We start from the raw sequence: 20335 nt of genomic DNA on the forward strand, positions 1-20335 counted from the left end.
CTCGAAGGTCGGCTTGTTGACACTAGCTACATGAATCTTCTCACGCAGCTAGGCCTTCACTCCATACTCTCATACTTCTGGCTCATTACATGACCATTCTGCTCCAAAAACCCCTCTACAATTCCCCCTTTCTTTTCTTGAGCCAGAAAGGCCGTGTTTATTGTCCGCTGCAGGGCCCTTTGCAAGCAGGAGAATAAACACGGCAATACAAGGATGATAATACAAATCACAAACAATCCCATCAATAGCATTTTAATCAATCCGACCAGCCACCCTCCAATTCCCAAATTACCCAACCAGTCATCCAGGAACCCATGCTGTTCCCGTATTTTCTGTGTGGCATCCATGAGCTCTTTGATCTGCTTATGAATTGACCTGGAATGATCGTTCAGATCCATGCAACACATCCCATCAAACTCCTGACATCCGTGACCGTGCACTAATAATAAAAAATCTATAGCAGCTCTATTTTGTAAGGTAGCATGTCGGATACTATCTACATCATTGGCTAATGTTCCTAAAATTCTAGAAGTTTGATCAGCTCTTTTTGCAACCCAGCAAGCTAAATTTCGCAATTGTGTTAGTCCTTGTGCAGCAGCCACACCCGGTGCAAAAATAGAAGAAAGAACTACTTTGGTCCTAGACCATAGTTCTACCTCATCTTTACATTCTTTCCCTAAGGTAGTGACACTTCTTTTAATCTTGTGTAGGTTAGTGTGATTTAATATGACCTTTCGTGTAGGCATTAGTAAGCTTAATTTACCTATGGTACACGGACCTCCCAGTTTTTTACTGGGCAGCCCTGGCCAAGCCCTATCTCCACAAATTAGGAATAAACCTTCTGGTAATTTTCTAGGCATGGCCAAATCCGGTGCTGGCTCTGATCGACTACGCCCTACGTTTGCACACCAGATAGATTCATTTTGCCACAATGGATTACTGGGTGTGACATTTTGTAATCTCTTTATGTCGTTCTGATAAATGTTTGATCCCTCTGTGTAATTGAAAAACACACAAGATTCTGCCTCTAAAGTTCCTAGGATGTCAAGTTCTTGGGGCTCTAAGGGACTGACAGGCAAGCTATCGTCCCATAAATCCCAATGTTCGCCACATTTCATTGCATTCTCACAGAGGCTCTGTTTCAGCACATTCAACCCTGCCACTATCTCCTTACTTTCAGATCTGTTTAAGGGGACCCCCACTAGAAATGTATGAAAGGGTTGTTCAGGCTGAGCTAAGGAGGCACAAAACTGCGTCTGGTTCAAGCTCCGCATCAGAGTCACCCAAACATTGTGACTCCCCTTCCATGGTGTAGGTGGAAGGACTATCGGTTGATGACCTTTTGTCAGGTCCAGGATCCAAAGCAGGCTTAACACAGAAAAAACAACCCCTTGCTTTATCATGACTGCGCCTTTTGCTCCCTTTTCTATACCTCCCACGCAAACCTTTTTTCACACTTCCCGCAGTCAGGGCACTGGATCTCTCGAGAGGTCAGTGTTCCGAGGCAGATCCTGAGTTGGCTCCTGTAGTTCAGGTTGTTTTTGTAGCCACGGCTTCACCCACTTAGCTGGTACCCATTTGGCTCCTGTATCTGTAACGACACATGCATACCCTCGACCCAACGTTATTAATTTCATTGGACCTTCCCACACACCAGTCACCCCATTTTTTACCATCACTTTGGCTTGTTCCTGTTCTTTCTGAAAAGCCTCCATACCTCCCTTTAACCCTGCACCATGTTTTACTGCTGGAGGTACAGAGTAATCCTGTGGCAAGCGTAAAAAGTTTAGTACATAAAGCGCTTTACACAACCTGTCAGGAGGAGATAGCCCTGGCTCTCCCCCTTTTTGTTTTTGTAAAAGGTGTTTCAGAGTTTGATTCATGCGCTCCACAATAGCTTGTCCCGTTGGTGAATGTGGGACACCTGTTATATGTGTTATACCCCACAGTTGGAAAAAGTCCTGTGTGGCACGTGCCACATAGCCTGGGCCATTGTCCGTTTTAATCGTCTGTGGAATGCCCAGGGCCGCAATAGCAGAACGCATGTGTCGTTGAACGTGTTTGCTGGATTCGCCTGTTTGTGCTGTAGCCCAGGTAGCAAGGGAGAAACAGTCAACACTCACGTGGACATATTTCAGCCGTCCAAATTCGGGGATGTGTGTTACATCCATTTGCCATATCTCCAACGGTCCAGTACCGCGGGGGTTGACACCAGGTGCTAAACCACCCCCAAGATGTTGACAGTCTGGACAGGACTGGACTATCCCACGTGCATCTGCACTGCGTAGCCCAAACTGACGCCGCAGTACCTTAGCAGATTGATGGAAAAAGGCATGAGATCGTTGTGCTTGAGCGAAGCGATCAATTGAAGGCGCAGCCCAGGCAGGTGCGACAAGTTTGTCTGCCCGAGCATTGCCTTCAGCTAAGCCTTCCAGGAGTCCTGTGTGACTACGGATATGTGTGATGAAATATGGATGCAGTCGCTCTGTCAGCAAAAGCCATAATTCATGAAAAAGTTGGTATAGTTGTTCATTAGCTATCTCTTTGAGCAGAGCACGCTCCATCCTCTGGACAATCCCTACGACATATAAAGAGTCACATACCACATTAACAGGTGCTGTGTTCCATCGCCTGAAGACCTCCACCACAGCTCGCAATTCTAATTGTTGTGTAGACCCTTGAATGTCAGATAAAATTACATCATGCCACTTCCCATTGTCTAACCATGTTAGTGCTGCTTTTTGAGCTTTGCCTCCAGCATCTGTAAAAACGGTGACACCACTGACCGGACGTTCTGACCTTTTTGGTAATTCTTCCCATTGACCCAATTGCAGCACGGAGAAGTATTTGTGAGGGGGTAGATGTACCTTCAACTCGCCCCTATAATCCAATAACGCAACTTGTAATGGTATGGAATTTTGTAATGCCCATTGTAGATACTCTGCAACCAGTGGAATAACCAAAAAAGCAGGTTCGACGCCTGCTATCTCTACAACCCTCTGCCTTCCTTTCATTACAAGTTGTGCTATGGCCTCTACTTTCGTAGTGATGGTACGTTTTGGTTGCATAGGCAAAAAGATCCATTCCAGCACATGTAGAGGATCCTTGTCAGTCACCCACTGCATAATTAATGCCAGGGGGTGGCGATCGTGATTGATAACCAATACTCCAATACTGTAATCTGGGTCCCAACGGTGAGTGTATGCCATAGCTATTTTGGTACTCAGGTGTTTCAATGCCTGCTCAGCTTCCTGTGTCAATGTGCGGGGGGCATCTGCACCGCCTCCTCCCTTTAGCAATTGCATCAAAGGTGCCAGTTCAGCATTGGTGAGACCACACAGGGTTCGCACCCAATTGAGGTCTCCCAACAGTTTTTGTACATCATTTAAAGTACTGATATTCACACGAATTTCTAGTTTTTGGGGTCTAACAGTTGTTTTGGTAATTTCCCACCCAAGGTACTTCCAGTTTTCCTCCTGTTGTACCTTTTCTGGAGCTATTTGCAATCCACCTTTTGCTAGTTCAGTCTGCAGTGTATGAATCAATTGGTTTTTATCCAATTGTTTCCCTGCTATTAGAATGTCATCCATATAATGGTATATAATCAAATTTGGAAAATTCCTTCGCACAGGAGCAAGTGCCCAGGCCACATACATTTGACACATTGTCGGTGAATTTTTCATTCCCTGTGGTAACACAACCCAATGATAGCGTTTCATAGGTGCAGCTTTGTTCACTGATGGCACCGAAAAAGCAAATTTCTGATAGTCATCAGGGTGCAAAGGGATGGTGAAGAAACAATCTTTTAAGTCAATGATTAAAATGTCCCAGTCTTTAGGGATCATATTGGGGGATGGGAGCCCTGGTTGTAGGGTTCCCATATCATCCATGACCTCATTGATTTTTCGAAGGTCATGTAACAAACGCCATTTGCCACTTTTTTTCGGAATAGTAAATATTGGGGTGTTCCATGGGCTTGTTGTGGGCTCAATATGACCTTTTTCCAGTTGCTCCTGTACCAAGCTTTCGAGGTGGGCGATTTTTTCTGCAGACAGCGGCCATTGATCAACCCAAACTGGGGTTTCTGTTTTCCAGGTTAGTTTTAGGATTGGTCGCCCTTCATCAATGGCCGCCTCTAAAAACCCTCACTGTTAGTTACCAAGCGTGCCCCTAATTGACTTAATGCATCTCTCCCCAGTAAACAAATGGGGACAGGCATCACATATGGTCTTACTGTACAGGTACTCCCATCCTGCAATTTGCAACAAATCACATTTGTACTGATTTTAGTGGTCTGTATTCCCCCGACCCCCAAAATGGGCGTAGGGGGGATCTCCAATGGCCACGAATGAGGCCACGCTGCTTGACTGATTATTGTAACGTCTGCTCCAGTATCAATCAGCATAATTACCACGCAAGTTTTCCCACCAGGTTCTTTTAGTGTTACCCGTTCTGTTGGTTTTGCCTTGCTGATATCCATTGCCAGATAAATGTCAGCCTGGCCTGTTGATCCAAAACCCCCAGCCCCTCTTATCTGATTCCCAGCTGTGGGCACAGCTGATTTAAAGGGGACCAGTTGTCCAATTTTTTCTCCTTTGGGTATATGAATTGGTGGCAGGGGGGTCCATACCATAATAGATATGACCCCTGTAAAATCGGCATCGATTATACCGGGTAAAACGAAAAGACCTTTTCGGGTCGTAGAGGATCGCCCGATAAGTAAGGCACTCAACCCGTGACCCAGTGGGCCTTTCATATCGGTGGGTATACATTGTACTTGCGGGTCTATCAGAGTCACCTCTACTGCTGTGGCAATGTCGACCCCAGCACTCCCTCTTGTGGCGGCGGCGATGCCATCCAGGCAGCCCGGGTGGAAGACCTGTTTTGTGTCATCGCGCTGGGTCTCCTCGCGCTTGCCCCCCCCGTTTCCCAGCCGAGTTCCCTGCTTAGTGAATCTAGATCGGCATTCATCTGCACGGTGACCGTATTTCCGGCAGCGATTGCAGGTCCCTGCAAACTCGTGACTTTTTACTCGGCATTGAGCCTTAAGGTGTCCCGGTTTGCCACAGTTGTAACATTTTGGTCCCTGATCGCCTCTCCCTGATCGTACTAGAGGTTTCACCGCAGCCGCAAAGGCTGACGCCATGTATCCTGCTGTTTCTTCCGTTGTTCCTACGCGCTCACACGCATCCATCATTTCTGCCAGGCTAGAATTTTTGGGTAATGTCTGTAAAATGCGCTTACAAGTAGGATTAGCATTGTCGACTGCCAACGACATTAGCAACGCCTCTCGAGCTACATCGGTCAGCGATGCCCTTTCCAATGCTTCACGCAATCTTTCTAAAAATGTCATATAAGGCTCAGATGGACCTTGCCTTATTTTTGTATAGGCAGGAATTACTTTCCCATCTTCTGGGAGGGTTTTAAAAGCCTCTCGGGCTAAGGTGGCAGTAAGTGCCAAGGCTTCTGGTCTAAGTCGTGCCTGTCGTTGTGGATCACTAAACTGCCCTTCTCCCACCAGTTGGTCAAATGTTATCCCTAAAAGAGGATCATTATCTCCCCTCCCCAGGTTTTCCACCGCTGCAGCCTGTGCTGCGTCATGCCACCTCGTCCGCCACAAGAGTTCCTGCATCGGGGTTAAAATCATCGCCATCAATTGCTTAAAATCAAAAGGTGTTAAAAGCATAGACATAAAGATACTATTTATAAATGCTTGGGTATAAGGTGCATGCAACCCATTTTGTTGTACCGCTTTCCGTGCCTCCTTAACAATCTCCCACTGTAATCCTACCCAGTGCGGTGGTTCTCTCCGATTTCCCAAAATAACTGGGAAAGCTGTGGGCAGAATCTCCCCCTCCACTAGCGCATTCCGTATAACTCCTCGCCACCGTAATCGCGGATCGTCTCCTCCCCCGTCCCCCATGACAGAGTGCATACCAACATTCCCATCCATATTTCTCATGCGGCTAGTCCCAGCCGCCTCAGCACCCCCCCCGGCCCCCCTGGCCCCCCCGCGTAGGCGTTCCCTTTCTTCTTCTCTCCTCTGCTCCTCCTTATGCTGTCGCTCAGTTAAGGTCGTCTGTCTTTCCAGGTCTTGTAATTTTGCTAACAATTTTTCCGCCCAAGCCACCGGATCCTTAAATTTCCCTGGACCGCCGGCAGGCGATGGGGGAGACGACGGGGGCAGAGGGGGATATTCGTATTCGGCGCGATTTGCGAGATTGGCGGCTCGCGGAGGCTTGAAGGGTGGGGGGGTGGGCTCGGGCTGATGCTCATCAACCTCCATTTCCTCCGGTTTAGGGGGCTCCCCTGTTGGTTTAGGGGGTATTTCAATTTTCTCCTGCTCTTCTGGTGGTGCGGAGGGGTTTGAAAAAACCGGTATTGGCGGCTGACCAAAAACACGAAGACCTCTCGCCCCAGGGTTAACCTCTGTTGGACGCAGAGCCGTAAAAGCCCCTGCTGCAACAGCCCTCTCTGCTTTCATTTCTTGAAGAGCAGTAAGAACAGCCCTCCATGCAGTTGCCAGTTCTATTGCCTCTTTTTCCCCACTGCTTATCGCTTCCCATAAACCCTTTCCAATATCTTCCCAAGTGTCCACCTTAAAAGCGCTCTGGGGGTCCGAAGGGAACCCATGCTCTCGACACCAAACTAACAGTCTCCGGAGCAAATGCTCATCATGTTTCACTCCTCTCTTAGAGAGGATATGTAGGAGAAGCCTTACTATCGCACTTTCTTCTTTAGAAATATTTTGGCCCATCTCCTTTTTCCCCCGGCTGCTCACCTCACTAAGTGTCCCGTTGCAACGTTCTTTTCTTTTCTTTTCTTGCGAGTCGTCCTCCGTCTCGCCCCGGTCTTCAGACCTGCTGAGCCGTACTCCAGCCGGTGTACCTCCTTCTGGGCTATTCCCCGAACTTGCCGTCGATCAGCGTCTCATCAGGGTCACCATCTGAGGAGAAGGAACACGCCTCCACAAAATCCAATGTGAATCAAAGTGAAGACATTTATTAAGCATAAGCTGTCCCTTTTATACATTTTGTACTTTCCCTAGCTGTAAGCATGTGCATTGCTATTCGTTAATATTACTAAACATACTCTTCTTTGATGTGTTGATTGGTCACTGCTCTACCACTGGTCCTTCCTTAATTGGCTCCATCAGTTCTTGTTTCTTCTCCTCCGTGTTCGGCTCCCACCGGCTACTCCCTCAATTCTTGTTTGCTCAGCTGCTGTTTTTCCTCATCTCTCGAAGGTCGGCTTGTTGACACTAGCTACATGAATCTTCTCACGCAGCTAGGCCTTCACTCCATACTCTCATACTTCTGGCTCATTACATGACCATTCTGCTCCAAAAACCCCTCTACAGGACAGTATGCTCTTTCCTCTGACAAGTGCTTTTCTTCCCTTGTCATTTTTTGGAATGCTCTGAAATCCATATGGACAATTCAGGGGTCAATGAATCTTTGGTCCCTTCTTAGGTATTCCTATTTGATGTAAATAATAAAACTTTTAACATACATAGAAGATTTAAATGTTTTGGTAAATATTAAGTTTGGAAAATAAGCGGGTGGTGATTGAAGAAAAAATACTTTTCATCCCAGAAGATATTAAGCAGGATTTAAACAACAACTAATAAAGTTTCATATTTCAAAACAGAAGGTATGGATAATTTACAAACAATAATTGGAAAAGGCTCAGCTGATGAAGTCTCTGGACCATCAATATTCAATTTCAACAACTCTAGAGGTTCCAAAAGACTGATAAGAAACTACCACTGTGCATCTGGTTTAATAGGATAAAAACAATGGCTCAAATAACTATAAATTTTTCAGTCTGGCCATTTTTACAGATTAAATAACAGAAATACTGATGCAAGATTCAATAGAGAGATTTAAATAAAGCTAAATTAATTAATGACAACTAACAACTTGAGCAAATAGAGCTATCTTTGGATGCTTGGACGTATGAACAAGGATACACTGAATGGGATAAGGGAGGTTATATAGTATCCGTATATGACACTGGACTACTGTGTCTTCTGTGTTTCACAATTCAAGCCACAAAATGACAAATTTCAAGGCAAAAACAAACACTCCACAACTGATAGAACTCAGTTGGTAAGGTTCCACATGAGTGAAAAATGTAATAATAAAGTGTCAAAAGGCTGGTCATGGAACTTAGAAATTTGAATAAGAAATAAAGCATACATTTTAAGTATCAGTACTTTGATGTATTTTGCTGATTTTAAAATCAAGAATGAGATCAGACTACTTGATCAGGACCTAGATTTACAGACTACAAAACTAAGTCTGCCCCTTTGATTCTCACAAATTGATTTGCAACAAGAGCCAGCAATGCACCCTTACAACTAAGAAGGCCAACAGCATCCTGAACTGTATTAGGAAGAACACCACCAGCAAGCATGACTAGGTAGTTGATCCTTCCCCTCTGCTCAGCACTGGTGAGACACATCTGGAGCGCTGTTCCCAGTGCTGGACTTCGTAGTACAAGAGGCATGAACATATTGAAGAGAGTCCAGTGAAGGACCAGTGAAATAATTAAAGGCTTGGAGCATCTGTTGAACTAGGAGAGACTGAGAGAGCTAGGACTTCTTGCCTGGAAAAGAGAAGGGCCAGAGGGATCTTATCACTGTGTCTCAACATCTTTTACTAGATCAGGTTGCTCAAAGCTGTAAGGTGATTGACCACTGGAACAGATGATTGCTTGGAGAGGCTGTGGAGTCTCCATCCTTGGAGACAGTCAAAGCCCATCTGGACACATTCCTGAGCAATCTGCTCTAGCTGATCTTGCTTTGAGCAGTGGGATTGGACAAGATGACCTCTGGAGATCCCTTCCAACCTTAATGATTCTGTGATTCTATGACGAAAAAAAAAAAAGGGAGACTATTTCACTACTGATATATACTAACAAAACTGTGAGCAGATGTTTGAAACGGAGCTTCCCACAAAGCTTTGTTATTAGATACTGAAATAGTTCATATATTAAAATTTATCTATGAATTGTTAAAATAAGATATGGACACTTGGCTTATGAACTTTCCCTTCTTTCTCTTACTCCTTGGCACACAAATGCACGCAGATACATTTTACTTTCTCTCTTCATACAACCAGGCCTATCATACAATCACCGAAGATTCTGAGGCACTCTTAAAATTACTGTGAATTTTAGTAATCTTTCTTGTTTTCAGTTTTCATGAACCCCTGGTTTTGACAAATAGACACAACTGTGAGATGCCTAAATGGTATGCACTAAACCATAGGCCCCAAGATTTCAGTTTCCTACATGTATACCAATGTATGAGAGCTGGGAGTCATTCCTCCAAATAAGAATTAGAAGTTTTCCAACAAAAAAAAATCCTAGCACTGTAAAATAAATGATTTTCAGTATTTTCCTTTCGAGGAATTTTCTGACTTTCTACCTTTATTCTCTTCCTTCTTCCACCAATTTTAAGACTTTTCTAAGGAACATAAAATTATCACCAGGTCTATTATCAAACAGTTCCTTCATATTATTTTTATATTGGGAAATTAAACCAAAAGTTAACACTTTTACCACAACTGTTCAATTGTTTCCTGTAAGAGTTTTTCCTACTAAATATCTGGAAATAAAACCAGAAAAGCAGTGTTCAGAATAAAGAAAAGTTGACTGAGAGTCCCAGTATTGCATGCTTCTTAACCCAGCATCTAATTTCCTCTTCAGTCATATATCACTGACTTTGACATACAGAAATATACAGTACTGTCCTGTTAAACTGGTGGATTACACAAAGGAATGGTTTCTCACTCATTTTCTGACTCTAAACTAGTCTTTGAAAATGTCTTTCCTGGATAATTACCTCCCTTCAAAAAAAAAATCAGTATTTGTTTATGCCCATGTTTATGCATCACTTTTATGGCATGTGCAGAAACTGTGTACTTAGACCAAACTTGTAGCAACAAGTCAAGCACGCTGCTTTCTGAAAATTATTGTTATTAGGTTGCTTTTGACTTGCTGATGTAGTTTCTAAGTGTGCAAACTGAACCAGTCTACACAGTCTCACTGATAGCAGTGGTTGGAGTTGTCAGCTGCAGAGTCATCACTGTTCTGGAGATGATAGTAAGCACTTCTCATCTTGTCCTCATGACTGTTCTTCATACTAAGAGGAAGAAGCTAGTTAAAATAGTCTACATTAATAACAGTACTACAACAATCTACTAAAATCTATCAAAATCTATCAATTACTCTTCTGTTAAACAGTCATCTCCCCTGTTATTCCTTTAGATTCCTTTAGAATCCTGGAAATCTGGAAAAGAGAAGAGAGGGATCATCCTCAAACTTTTCTTGACCTTTCATACTCACAGTGAAGCCGTAATCAAATCTCATTATTTCTATGGCAAATATATCTCTGGGTAATGTAGCCAATAAGACATGCATGAGAAATTTGGTCACTAGAATGAATAAAAAGCAAAAATATCTTTGTTTGAGTACAGTAGATGCTCACCTTACTTATTCCACCCCTACCGGTTTTATTTCCTATTGTTTCATTCCAAATACTCTCACTGTGTTTTCCTTATTTTTCTTTTGATTATTAACTTACATTTTAGTTACTTTGAGGATTTTAAAATCTCATACCATGCCAGGAGCCTCTGCCACTCCTTTTTATGTCCTCCACTCCAATTATAAATGCACTCTACCTCCTTTAACCCAGTAGACACCCTGATGATCAAAAGCTAACAATGTTTCTTTTACCCTCCCTCCAAACCTTCTTTCTAGACCATCCTACTTAAAATTCTGTGTCTTTCGGGATTTGATTCATAGGCTGAAGTGAGGGAGGAACTTTGCTAACTGGTGGGTTTATATCCAGTAAGGTTTTAAGGCAATAGAATAATAGTAATAGAAATCCAGGAAAATAATGATCATCTAAATTCCTACCTGTACTAATGTTATATTAAGCCACCCAAGATGCCAACTTATTGAATTTTTACTTAGATTTAAGTGTGTATTCTTTAGTTCAAAAATATAAGTGTTCATTTTCTTTTCCATATGGATTTAGCTTATGCTCAATTTGTATGCAAAGCAAATAATATGTTCATACTTGTAAAGGATATGCATTATCAGAACACAACACCTGCAGGACAAAAGAGAGGTTAATTTCACTGTTGCTATGAAGCAAAGGAGATCATTATAGACCCTGCAGTAACCAAGCTCTGTGAAATAGCTGCATTAGTCATTAACTTTCCAGCACTAAATTTAATATCAGACTCAATTAACTACTACATAGCTTTTAATGATAATATTTTTCAGTTGGAGCTCTTGTTTACTAATAAGATTTCCCATCACAACCGTCTGCCAGTACTTTGGTGTTAATATTCAAGTCATGAGTTTCTCCAAAGAAAATGGGGCAATGAAAATCACATTTGTTGAAAATATTCCTTGAATTATGCTTCTAAATTTTAAAATATTTAAGTTGCACTTTTGCAGTAAAAGTCAATAAGAGTGTAGAAGATGGATGTCATCTCCGCATTATATCCACAGAACAGATTGGAGTTGTCACAGAACTTCCACATATTTGATCAGAACATTTCTGTGTGTTTGAGACTTTCACGATCAAAGCCCTTTAAATTAGAAATGTCCTTTAAGTTTGTTATTTTCTTATCATACTGAAAGTCAAAGCTCAGAATAGAAGTCACAAAGTTAATATAACCATGAAATAATTTGCATAGATAACTAGCACAACATGCACATATTAACAGCAGCTGGATGAAGAGATCAGATCACTCACAGCCTACAGCAAAAATATTCTTGTCTTTAGTCTCTCTGGTGTCCACCCACAGTTTTTGCCCTTTTTTGGAGAGATGGGAGAGCGCCTTAGATTCAGATAACACCATCTATACCTTTGCCTTATTTATTTATCTGTTTTGATGCTGTTGTTTCTCTTGTATTACTGTTAGTGGGGGGTTTTCGTCTGTGCTATAGGAGAAATACAAATGTAAATGGTTAACTTTTAAATCGGAGTTAGATTTTGGCTTTGAAAAATACCCAGGCTCACACAGGTTACCTGTGAGAAAAACTAGTTTTGAAAGCACTTGTGAAAGCACTGTGCTCTAATTTGGAAAGATCTGCAAATGATACACTTACCATCTATAGTCATTGTTGGGTTCTGTTTGTTTTCACAACCCTAGAAAGCCTCATTACCAAGGCTGTACTATAAAGAAAGAACTATAAAACATAAGTAAGGCATGCAGACACAGTGTACAAAAATAGCTAATGGAGATACTCAGTGAGAAGAAGTCTTTTCAAAGTGAATGGTAAATAGTTTTAAAAGTTGATTAAGAAAGCTTATCACAGAATCACAGAATCACAGGATGTTAGGGATTGGAAGGGACCTCGAAAGATCATCTAGTCCAATCCCCCTGCCGGAGCAGGATTACCTAGATCATATCACACAGGAACGCGTCCAGGCGGGTTTTGAATGTCTCCAAAGAAGGAGAATATGCTTATTCTAAAGCAAAAAAACCCAACTGTTAATGTTCTAGCCTCTTCTCTTTTGGATATGTGATTGGGAATATAGGGAAGAATCATCAGTTAGTGAGTTTTATGCTGTTTTCACTTTATTTAATTTTTGTAACAAGGAAGTTACAGAGCCTAGGGAAAGCCATCAGGAAAAAAAAAAGCTATGGCTTAACTGTCTAGGACATATCAATCATACCACAGAATCACAGAATCACAGAGTGTTAGGGATTGGAAGGGACCTCGAAAGATCATCTAGTCTAATCCCCCTGCCAAAGCAGGATTACCTAGACCATATCACACAGGAACACGTCCAGGCGGGTTTTGAATGTCTCCAGAGAAGGAGACTCCACAACCTCTCTGGGCAGCCTGTTCCAGTGTTCAGTTACCCTCACCGTAAAGAAGTTTTTCCTCATATTTATGTGGAACCTCCTGTGTTCCAGCTTGCACCCATTGCCCCTTGTCCTGTCAAGGGATGTCACTGAGAAAAGCCTGGCTCCATCCTCTTGACACTTGCCCTTTACATATTTATAAACATTAATGAGGTCACCCCTCAGTCTCCTCTTCTCCAAGCTAAAGAGACCCAGCTCCCTCAGCCTCTCCTCATAAGGGAGATGTTCCGCTCCCTTAATCATCTTCATGGCTCTGCGCTGGACTCTTCTCTAGTAGTTCCCTGTCCTTCTTGAACTGAGGGGCCCAGAACTGGACACAATATTCCAGATGCGGCCTCACCAGGGCAGAGTAGAGGGGGAGGAGAACCTCTCTCGACCTACTAACCACACCCCTTCTAATACACCCCAGGATGCCATTGGCCTTCTTGGCCACAAGGGCACATTGCTGCCTCATGGTCATCCTGCTGTCCACTAGGACCCCCAGGTCCCTTTCCCCTACGCTGGTCTCCAACAGGTCTGCCCCCAACTTGTACTGGTACATGGGGTTGTTCTTGCCCAGATGCAGGATCATGAGACATTAATAATGACCATCATCAGCAGGTTTTGTATTATTTATAGTGACCATAGTGAGAATGCTGGAGTAGGATCTGTTCATGATGCCTCACAGATCCTGTATAGGGAAATCCCTCCCATTCTCCTTGTGCTAGGGCCAGCTGGGATTACTGCCTTATTTTCACCATTGTGTGTTCTCTTCAGGCAGTACTCACAGCCTGTTGTCATCTCATCCTGTCCTTGAATAGAAAACCTAAAGGAGCAATATCTAAATGGTAAGGAATGCCAAAAGAAGGACCTATGTTTAGTGAAACTCTCAAATAAGGAGTTGGATTGCTGCCCAGAGCAATATTTTGCTGAAAGAGCATATTTATGAGCTCTACTGCTCATTCTGTTCTGTTTAGTAATATGATGTGACATAGAGATGATGCATTACATCTCATGGTAAATACTTACGTTATAAAAACATCATGAGGGAGCCCTAGCCACTTTCTTCCCGGAAGCAAAAGTTATTCTAGCATAGGGCTGCTCTCAGTCACCCACATGCAAGGTTGTAGAAGAGAGACAACAACACGGGCAGTGAACAAGCACAATCAAATGAGAAAATGGAACACACTCCCTCTGCAGAATAGCGAGTGGTGTGTATGTTTGTGTGTATGTTGATATTTTTTATTCTGAAGCTCTCACTTTAGATAAAGACATATGTTTTTTAGATAGATCACTGTCAAGGAAAAATGTGTTGTTAAAGGGAAATGATCCACTCTGTCAGATGAGCAAACTATTTCAGAGAAATGTTGTGCATTTGAAAACTACTTTGACAAAAACAGTGAACAGTGTTTTGGTTCCCCATCCCTTCTTGTACACGTAAAAGAATCCTACTACATGTGCAGTAGAATAAGACTTCTCAGGTAGACTTAAATAACAAAACAGAGCTCCTGTCCCACCCTCCACCCCCCTTTCCTAGTATTCTTTGCAGTATAATAGTACGGAGTATTTCTCGTATTTCTATTAGGAGAATCCTTTATTTGCTATAGGGAATAACCTGTACAAGTAAGGAAAAAAAAGGTCTCATGTGAAAGCTTTGTTGTCTTGTCTAAACATTTTGCAAGCTTGTTGAGCTCATAGAGGGAGATCTCCAAGGTTATACAATTTTAATACAAATTCAAAACATAATTTGATTGGTTACTTCTCAAAGCTTACACAGTTTTAATTTGTAGTGTGGCCTCAGGGGCGAAAGGCCATTAAATAACCTAGTGATCCATGAAGACAATTTCAAAATGTACAGTAGTGTCCTGGTTTGGCCTAAACTAGGCCGATTTTCCTTTCAGTGATTTTTACTTTCAGCTAAGTCTCTTCTAAGTAACTGCACTTTCTGAAACTAACTGCATGTTTTGTAGACAGTGTCTGCTTCTAGGACTGATAACGCTCAAAGTTTGTAGTTATCACTGAGGCACTGGTAGGGATGTTATGCAGAATGGTTCTTGCTGTACTTAGTCTTAGAGAAACCAAGGTCACTGCTAAATTCCTCACTGCTTACGAGTGAAGAGCCAAAGGGGGGTCGCACCTTCAGGGAGGAGCGGACAGGGCAGGTGACCCAAAATTGACCAACGAAGGTATTCCATCCCATACACGTCATTCTCAGTATAAAGTGGGGGGATCACGAGGGTCTCGCCCCTTCGCCCCTTGCCTTCTTCTGCCTCTTCCGCCTGCTGGTTTTGGGTGCTGCTGCTGCTTCGGGCTGCTTCTGCGGCTTGAGCTTTTGGCCAGTGTCCAAAGAGGACTCTGTCCTTTTTCCTGCTGCCCCCGATCCCGATCCGTGCATCCCTGAATCCAGCTCTCGACCGTTACTGGGCCCAGCCTGGGCCTTTCCGGAGCCTGCCCTGCAGTGCCGGTGGTGACGTGGCCGACATCGGGGGAGTTCGATCTTGGTTTTGTATATATTTGTATACATTTGATTATTCCAATATTATTATTATACTTTTTTTTTTCATTATTATAGTTTATTAAAACTGTTTTAACTTTCCAACCCTTAAGTCTCTCTCCCTTTTCCCTTTCCCTTTCCCTTTCTCTTCGGGTGGGGGGGGGAGGGTTAACAGAGAGCATCTGCCTCAGGTTTAATAGCCGGCCCAGCTTTAAACCGTGACAAGTAGGTAAAATAATATGAGATTGTTTCTATATTTGCATGTTTAATTTGTTGCTGCTAAAGAGCATTATTGAAGATCTTCCTCTTTGGTATAAGGTTCTTCTGTCTAATAAACTAGTTGAACTTTTCAGTACTGACAATCACAGACTCACCTTGAGCCCTGTCATCCTCCTAAGCAAGTGTGTAATGAGCAGCTCTCTGGATGCTTCTCTCTTGCCTTCTATCTTGCACACATATCCTGTAAGACAGTTGGATCTAAAAGCAAGAAGGAGCTACCTTCTCTCTTCCTTCCCTCCAAACAAAAATGTAGGCAATCATACATTGTTTATGTGCACACCTGTAGTAAAAAAAAAAAACAAAAAAACACCACTTCCTTCTGAATATCTCACCTAGCTTTTCTTTTCTTCCCACGAAATTACTGATGGTAAATTAACTGAAAACTTCTCACTAGTAAGAGGATGCAATATCCTAAGAAGGATTGATAAACCTATTTGTACATGACATGATGTATTTGATGGCAGGTAAACATCCTAAAGGATATTCTTGATCCTTTACACCATTAAGTGGATGACTGACTACTGCAAAAGTTAAGTGGAAAATGTATATTTACCAGGAAGAGACTATACGTTTAGATTTTTATTTTAACACCTTCAGAAGGAAAGGTTGTGCTCCCTCACTATTTTTTAAATAATGGTCACTGAAAAATCTAGACTAAAAGGGACCTCCAGAAGACCATCTGGTCCAATCTGGTTTTGAAAGCAGCACCTCTGATAGGGTTCTCTGGGTCCCTGTCAAGCCAAGTCTTGAATATTTCCAGTGAGGGAGATTCCATCACTTCTACAGGGAACTTATTCCAATACTGAGTTATTCACATGCTAAATAATTTTAGCTACAAGGGTGCACTGCTAGCTCGTGTTCAGCTTGCTGCCCACCAGGACCTCCAGGTCTTCTCAGCAGAACTATAGGACAAAGAGTCAGACCTCAGGCTGAGTTACTACTTGGGATTATTTTGTCTGATTTGAATAATTTCACATGGTTTGCTCTCAAGTGATGAATGAAATATTGTTGTGTGGAAGATTAGCAAATATTTTGGTTTGCCTTTTATTATTACTATAAGGTTCTAAATTATTTGTTGATGGAATTTTATAAACCATAGAAAGGATTAGACAAGAAAATGGCAGAGCCAGTGGAGTTAGAAATTAAAACATTTTTTATGTCTTCTTCATATGGATGAGTATAAACTGACTACAAAATTTGGAATTTGGAAAGAATTTTGCTTAGATCAAATTGCCAGAGATGACTGAGATCTTCTCTGGAATGAGGTGTTGTCCAACATTTGGAATGATTTGAGAAATGCTCTGCCTTAAAAAGACAAAACAACCCTGTGCTCCTGTCTCCAGTATAGTATTACAAGGATCTAAGGCTTTGGTGGTATCATTGTTCTTTTCTTAGTATCGTCCTGAAGCACATTGTATTTTTCTGTGTTAGGAGTGACTTTAATACAGCTTCTTGGGAATTGATCTGTAACATGAATTTATACAGTAGTATAAAGCAGGGTGTAAAATAGTACACTGTACAGAGGTGTGCAGAATATCACTTCATGCTTTATTGTTACTGGGAGGCACAGAGTCAGTGACTCTAAGATATATAATTCATATGTGTCAGATGCCAAGTGTCTTTGTTTAGCCTGCACCCCAGGCTAAACAATAGCAGTCTTTCTCTCACCCAGTGTCCCTTCCCCAAATGAGGAAGAAAATTGGGAAAAAGAGAGGGAGACTCATGGGATGAAGTTAACCAGATTTAATGAAATGAAGAAAATCAATATAAATGACAACACAAAACAGACAAAAATATACCCATCCACAAGTTACTGGCAAGTTACTCCAGGAATCACAACAACAAACAGGAAGAAGGGATGCAAGGCAGGAGAAAAGAAGAAGAAGAAGAAGAGGGAAGGAAGGAAGGAAGGAAGAAGAAGAAGAAGAGGGAAGGAAGGAAGGAAGGAAGGAAGGAAGGAAGGAAGGAAGGAAGGAAGGAAGGAAGGAAGGAAGGAAGGAAGGAAGGAAGGAAGGAAGGAAGGAAGGAAGGAAGGAAGGAAGGAAGGAAGGAACCCCCACCCCTTCCCAGCAAACCCTCTCTTTTATAGTGATCTTGATGTCAATGATACAGAATACACCTGTGGGCCAGCCAGGGTCAGCTGCCCTGGATTTAACTACTGAGGGCCTTAATCACCATGGCTGGCCACAAACTGAAACCAAATCCCAGTGAAACCAGGACACCAAGGCAGTTCTAAAATGAATATTTACGTATGTCAGCATTCAAAATGTCTCCCATTACAAGTGTGAACTGTTTGAGATTTCAGAAATAATAATCAATTGGGTCATCTTTATCATTCTCTCAGCTTCCATTTTGAGCTATTATATGAATTTCAGCACCTTAAGTTGTTCCTCTCTGTTTATTTGGTGTGAACATGACTCACGTTAATTTTAACTCTCTGCTTCAATTTTGCGCAGGAAAAGTTTTCAGCCTAAAAATTATTTATGTTGCTTTTGGGTATATTATAGGTTTTTTGTTTATTGAGGTTAAACAGGTTTATTGAGCTTCTTCCATTGGTGTTTTAACCACAGATATGCAAATAGGGTTATATGTATGAAAAAAATCCTCTAACTAATTGTGAGAACATAAAGCTGCTTACAGAAATTATAAATAAAAGTTGTTGACATGATCCCATAGAAGCTCAACCCCAATTTCACACAAATGTCCGCAAACATCAGCATCAAAAAATTTGCCTGGATACGGGCTGAATGGAAGATGACTATTGGAGCATTGCAAAGGACCACACTGCTGCAGTAGAAACAGTCAAACAGTAGGTGGAAAATAGCAGGTGAGGAATAATATCAAGAAGCAAAGAAAGCTACAATTAAGAGAGGGGATTGGAAAAGACATGGAAAGATGAAAGCAAAATTATATTCTTTTACAAAGAAGAAACACTCATTCATATCAGTATAGGACTTCCTGTTATTAACCGTGGATCAGAGATAAATTTGCAGAAAAGCAAAATAAAAATTAAACCTTTCCATCCCCAAAATTAAGAAATCACAATAGGTACAAAATTATTTTCATACTAATTTTTCAAATTAGTGTTTTCTTTCATTTAAATCAACCTGGTGATTCAATTTATACATAGTCAAAAATAAATCTACAAGTGGGAGTTAAAATAATCTGGACATTTTTCAAGATGCAGTTCACAGTGTAGAACAGTTAGAGAAACGGCAATTTTATTTTGTTTCTAACAAATAATACTCAATTCAATGTTAGGAATTAGGTGATTTATCAGAGAAACAGTTTATCTTTTTCACTTGTAAGCCTAAAAAATCTTATTATAACATATTGATTACATTTGACCATTAACTTAGACTGAATAAGATAAAACCCAATGAAACACCATGGAATTTTTTTGCAAGACACAATAGCTGCAATTTGACAATTTGGTTATCTTTAAACATCTCCAAGGAAAATGAGAGTCAGGCTTTTCTTCTGGAGTGGTTTTGTGAGCATAACCAGTACAAACTAAGGCAAAAAGTGAGGGCACTAAACCAGTTCAATTGTGCTCTAAGTTGGTGACAGGCTGTGATCAAATCCACGTTCCTAGTTGTAAGCATCTGCAATGCTAACCCCTGATTGGTTTCATGGTCTATTTAAAAGCAAACAAAATAAAAAGTAGTGAAACTGTCAAAAATATATTGTCCTCACCTAAAATGTTTTTACTAAAAAATTAAGGTTTTTACTTCATATAACTGGGTCTACCAAAATCAGACAAAGAACTGAAGAATATCACACTTCATTTGTACCAGAAAGGCATACTAGGACTCTGGATTTGTAGATACTGGGCATGGTGCTGAAACCACTTATGATATTTCCATTACATATTTTTCATTTTGTGATCTCAGATTTTCTATCTCCATTTTTCACCTCAATGTGACCTCCATTTTACCTGCTGTCTCTTTCACATTCCCACAATAAATTTTTCTTTCCCTAACTTTCATCTATGTCGTCATTCATCGCTTCCCAATATTTTTAAACATCTACTGCCTCATGACTCGTGTATTTTTATAGAACCACGACATTCTTATTTTCCTCTTTCTTTTTTTTAATCTCATTAGTTCTATATAATCTTATTTTATGTGTTAACCTTTTGGAAACAGTACTATTTATTTACTGAGATATATATATATTACTGCAATATATATGTTACTGTTCTCATATACTTCTGTATGTACGTATGTGTATATTTAGACAATGAGATGCTCAACAGCTGTATCTAACATGATTTTGTTAATTCAGACCTAGATTTGCTCTTGTCAAGTTCAGGATATTTTTTTAGAGAATAAAAGGTGTGTTTGAGAGATGATTAATTAATGTATTTGGCCTAAAAAGATCAAACCATAGCTATTATTTTCATTTCAGCACTATATCACAGAATCACAGAATCACAGAATCACAGAAAGTTAGGGATTGGAAGGGACCTCGAAAGATCATCTAGTCTAATCCCCCTGCCGGGGCAGGATTGCTTAGACCATATCACACAGGAACACGTCCAGGCGGGTTTTGAATGTCTCCAGAGAAGGAGACTCCACAACCTCTCTGGGCAGCCTGTTCCAGTGTTCGGTCACCCTCACCGTAAAGAAGTTTTTCCTCATATTTAAGTGGAACCTCCTGTGTTCCAGCTTGCACCCATTGCCCC

The 20335-nt window shown here is 41.5% G+C and overlaps 1 protein-coding gene across 1 annotated transcript; it reads right to left on the reverse strand.

Annotated features, from left to right (window-relative positions):
- Positions 1–200: 200 nt before the first annotated feature.
- Positions 201–6912, reverse strand: LOC137662788 (uncharacterized; the record flags this gene model as incomplete). The annotated part of the gene is made up of 3 exons (XM_068399487.1): positions 6782–6912; positions 2124–2309; positions 201–1591 (listed from the first exon to the last, which is right to left on the reverse strand). A coding segment is annotated over exon 3 (1203 nt), but the record flags the coding sequence as incomplete, so codon positions are not given.
- Positions 6913–20335: the final 13423 nt, after the last annotated feature.

The sequence above is a fragment of the Nyctibius grandis genome, chromosome 4, assembly GCF_013368605.1.
Source record: "Nyctibius grandis isolate bNycGra1 chromosome 4, bNycGra1.pri, whole genome shotgun sequence".
NCBI lineage: Eukaryota > Metazoa > Chordata > Aves > Nyctibiiformes > Nyctibiidae > Nyctibius > Nyctibius grandis.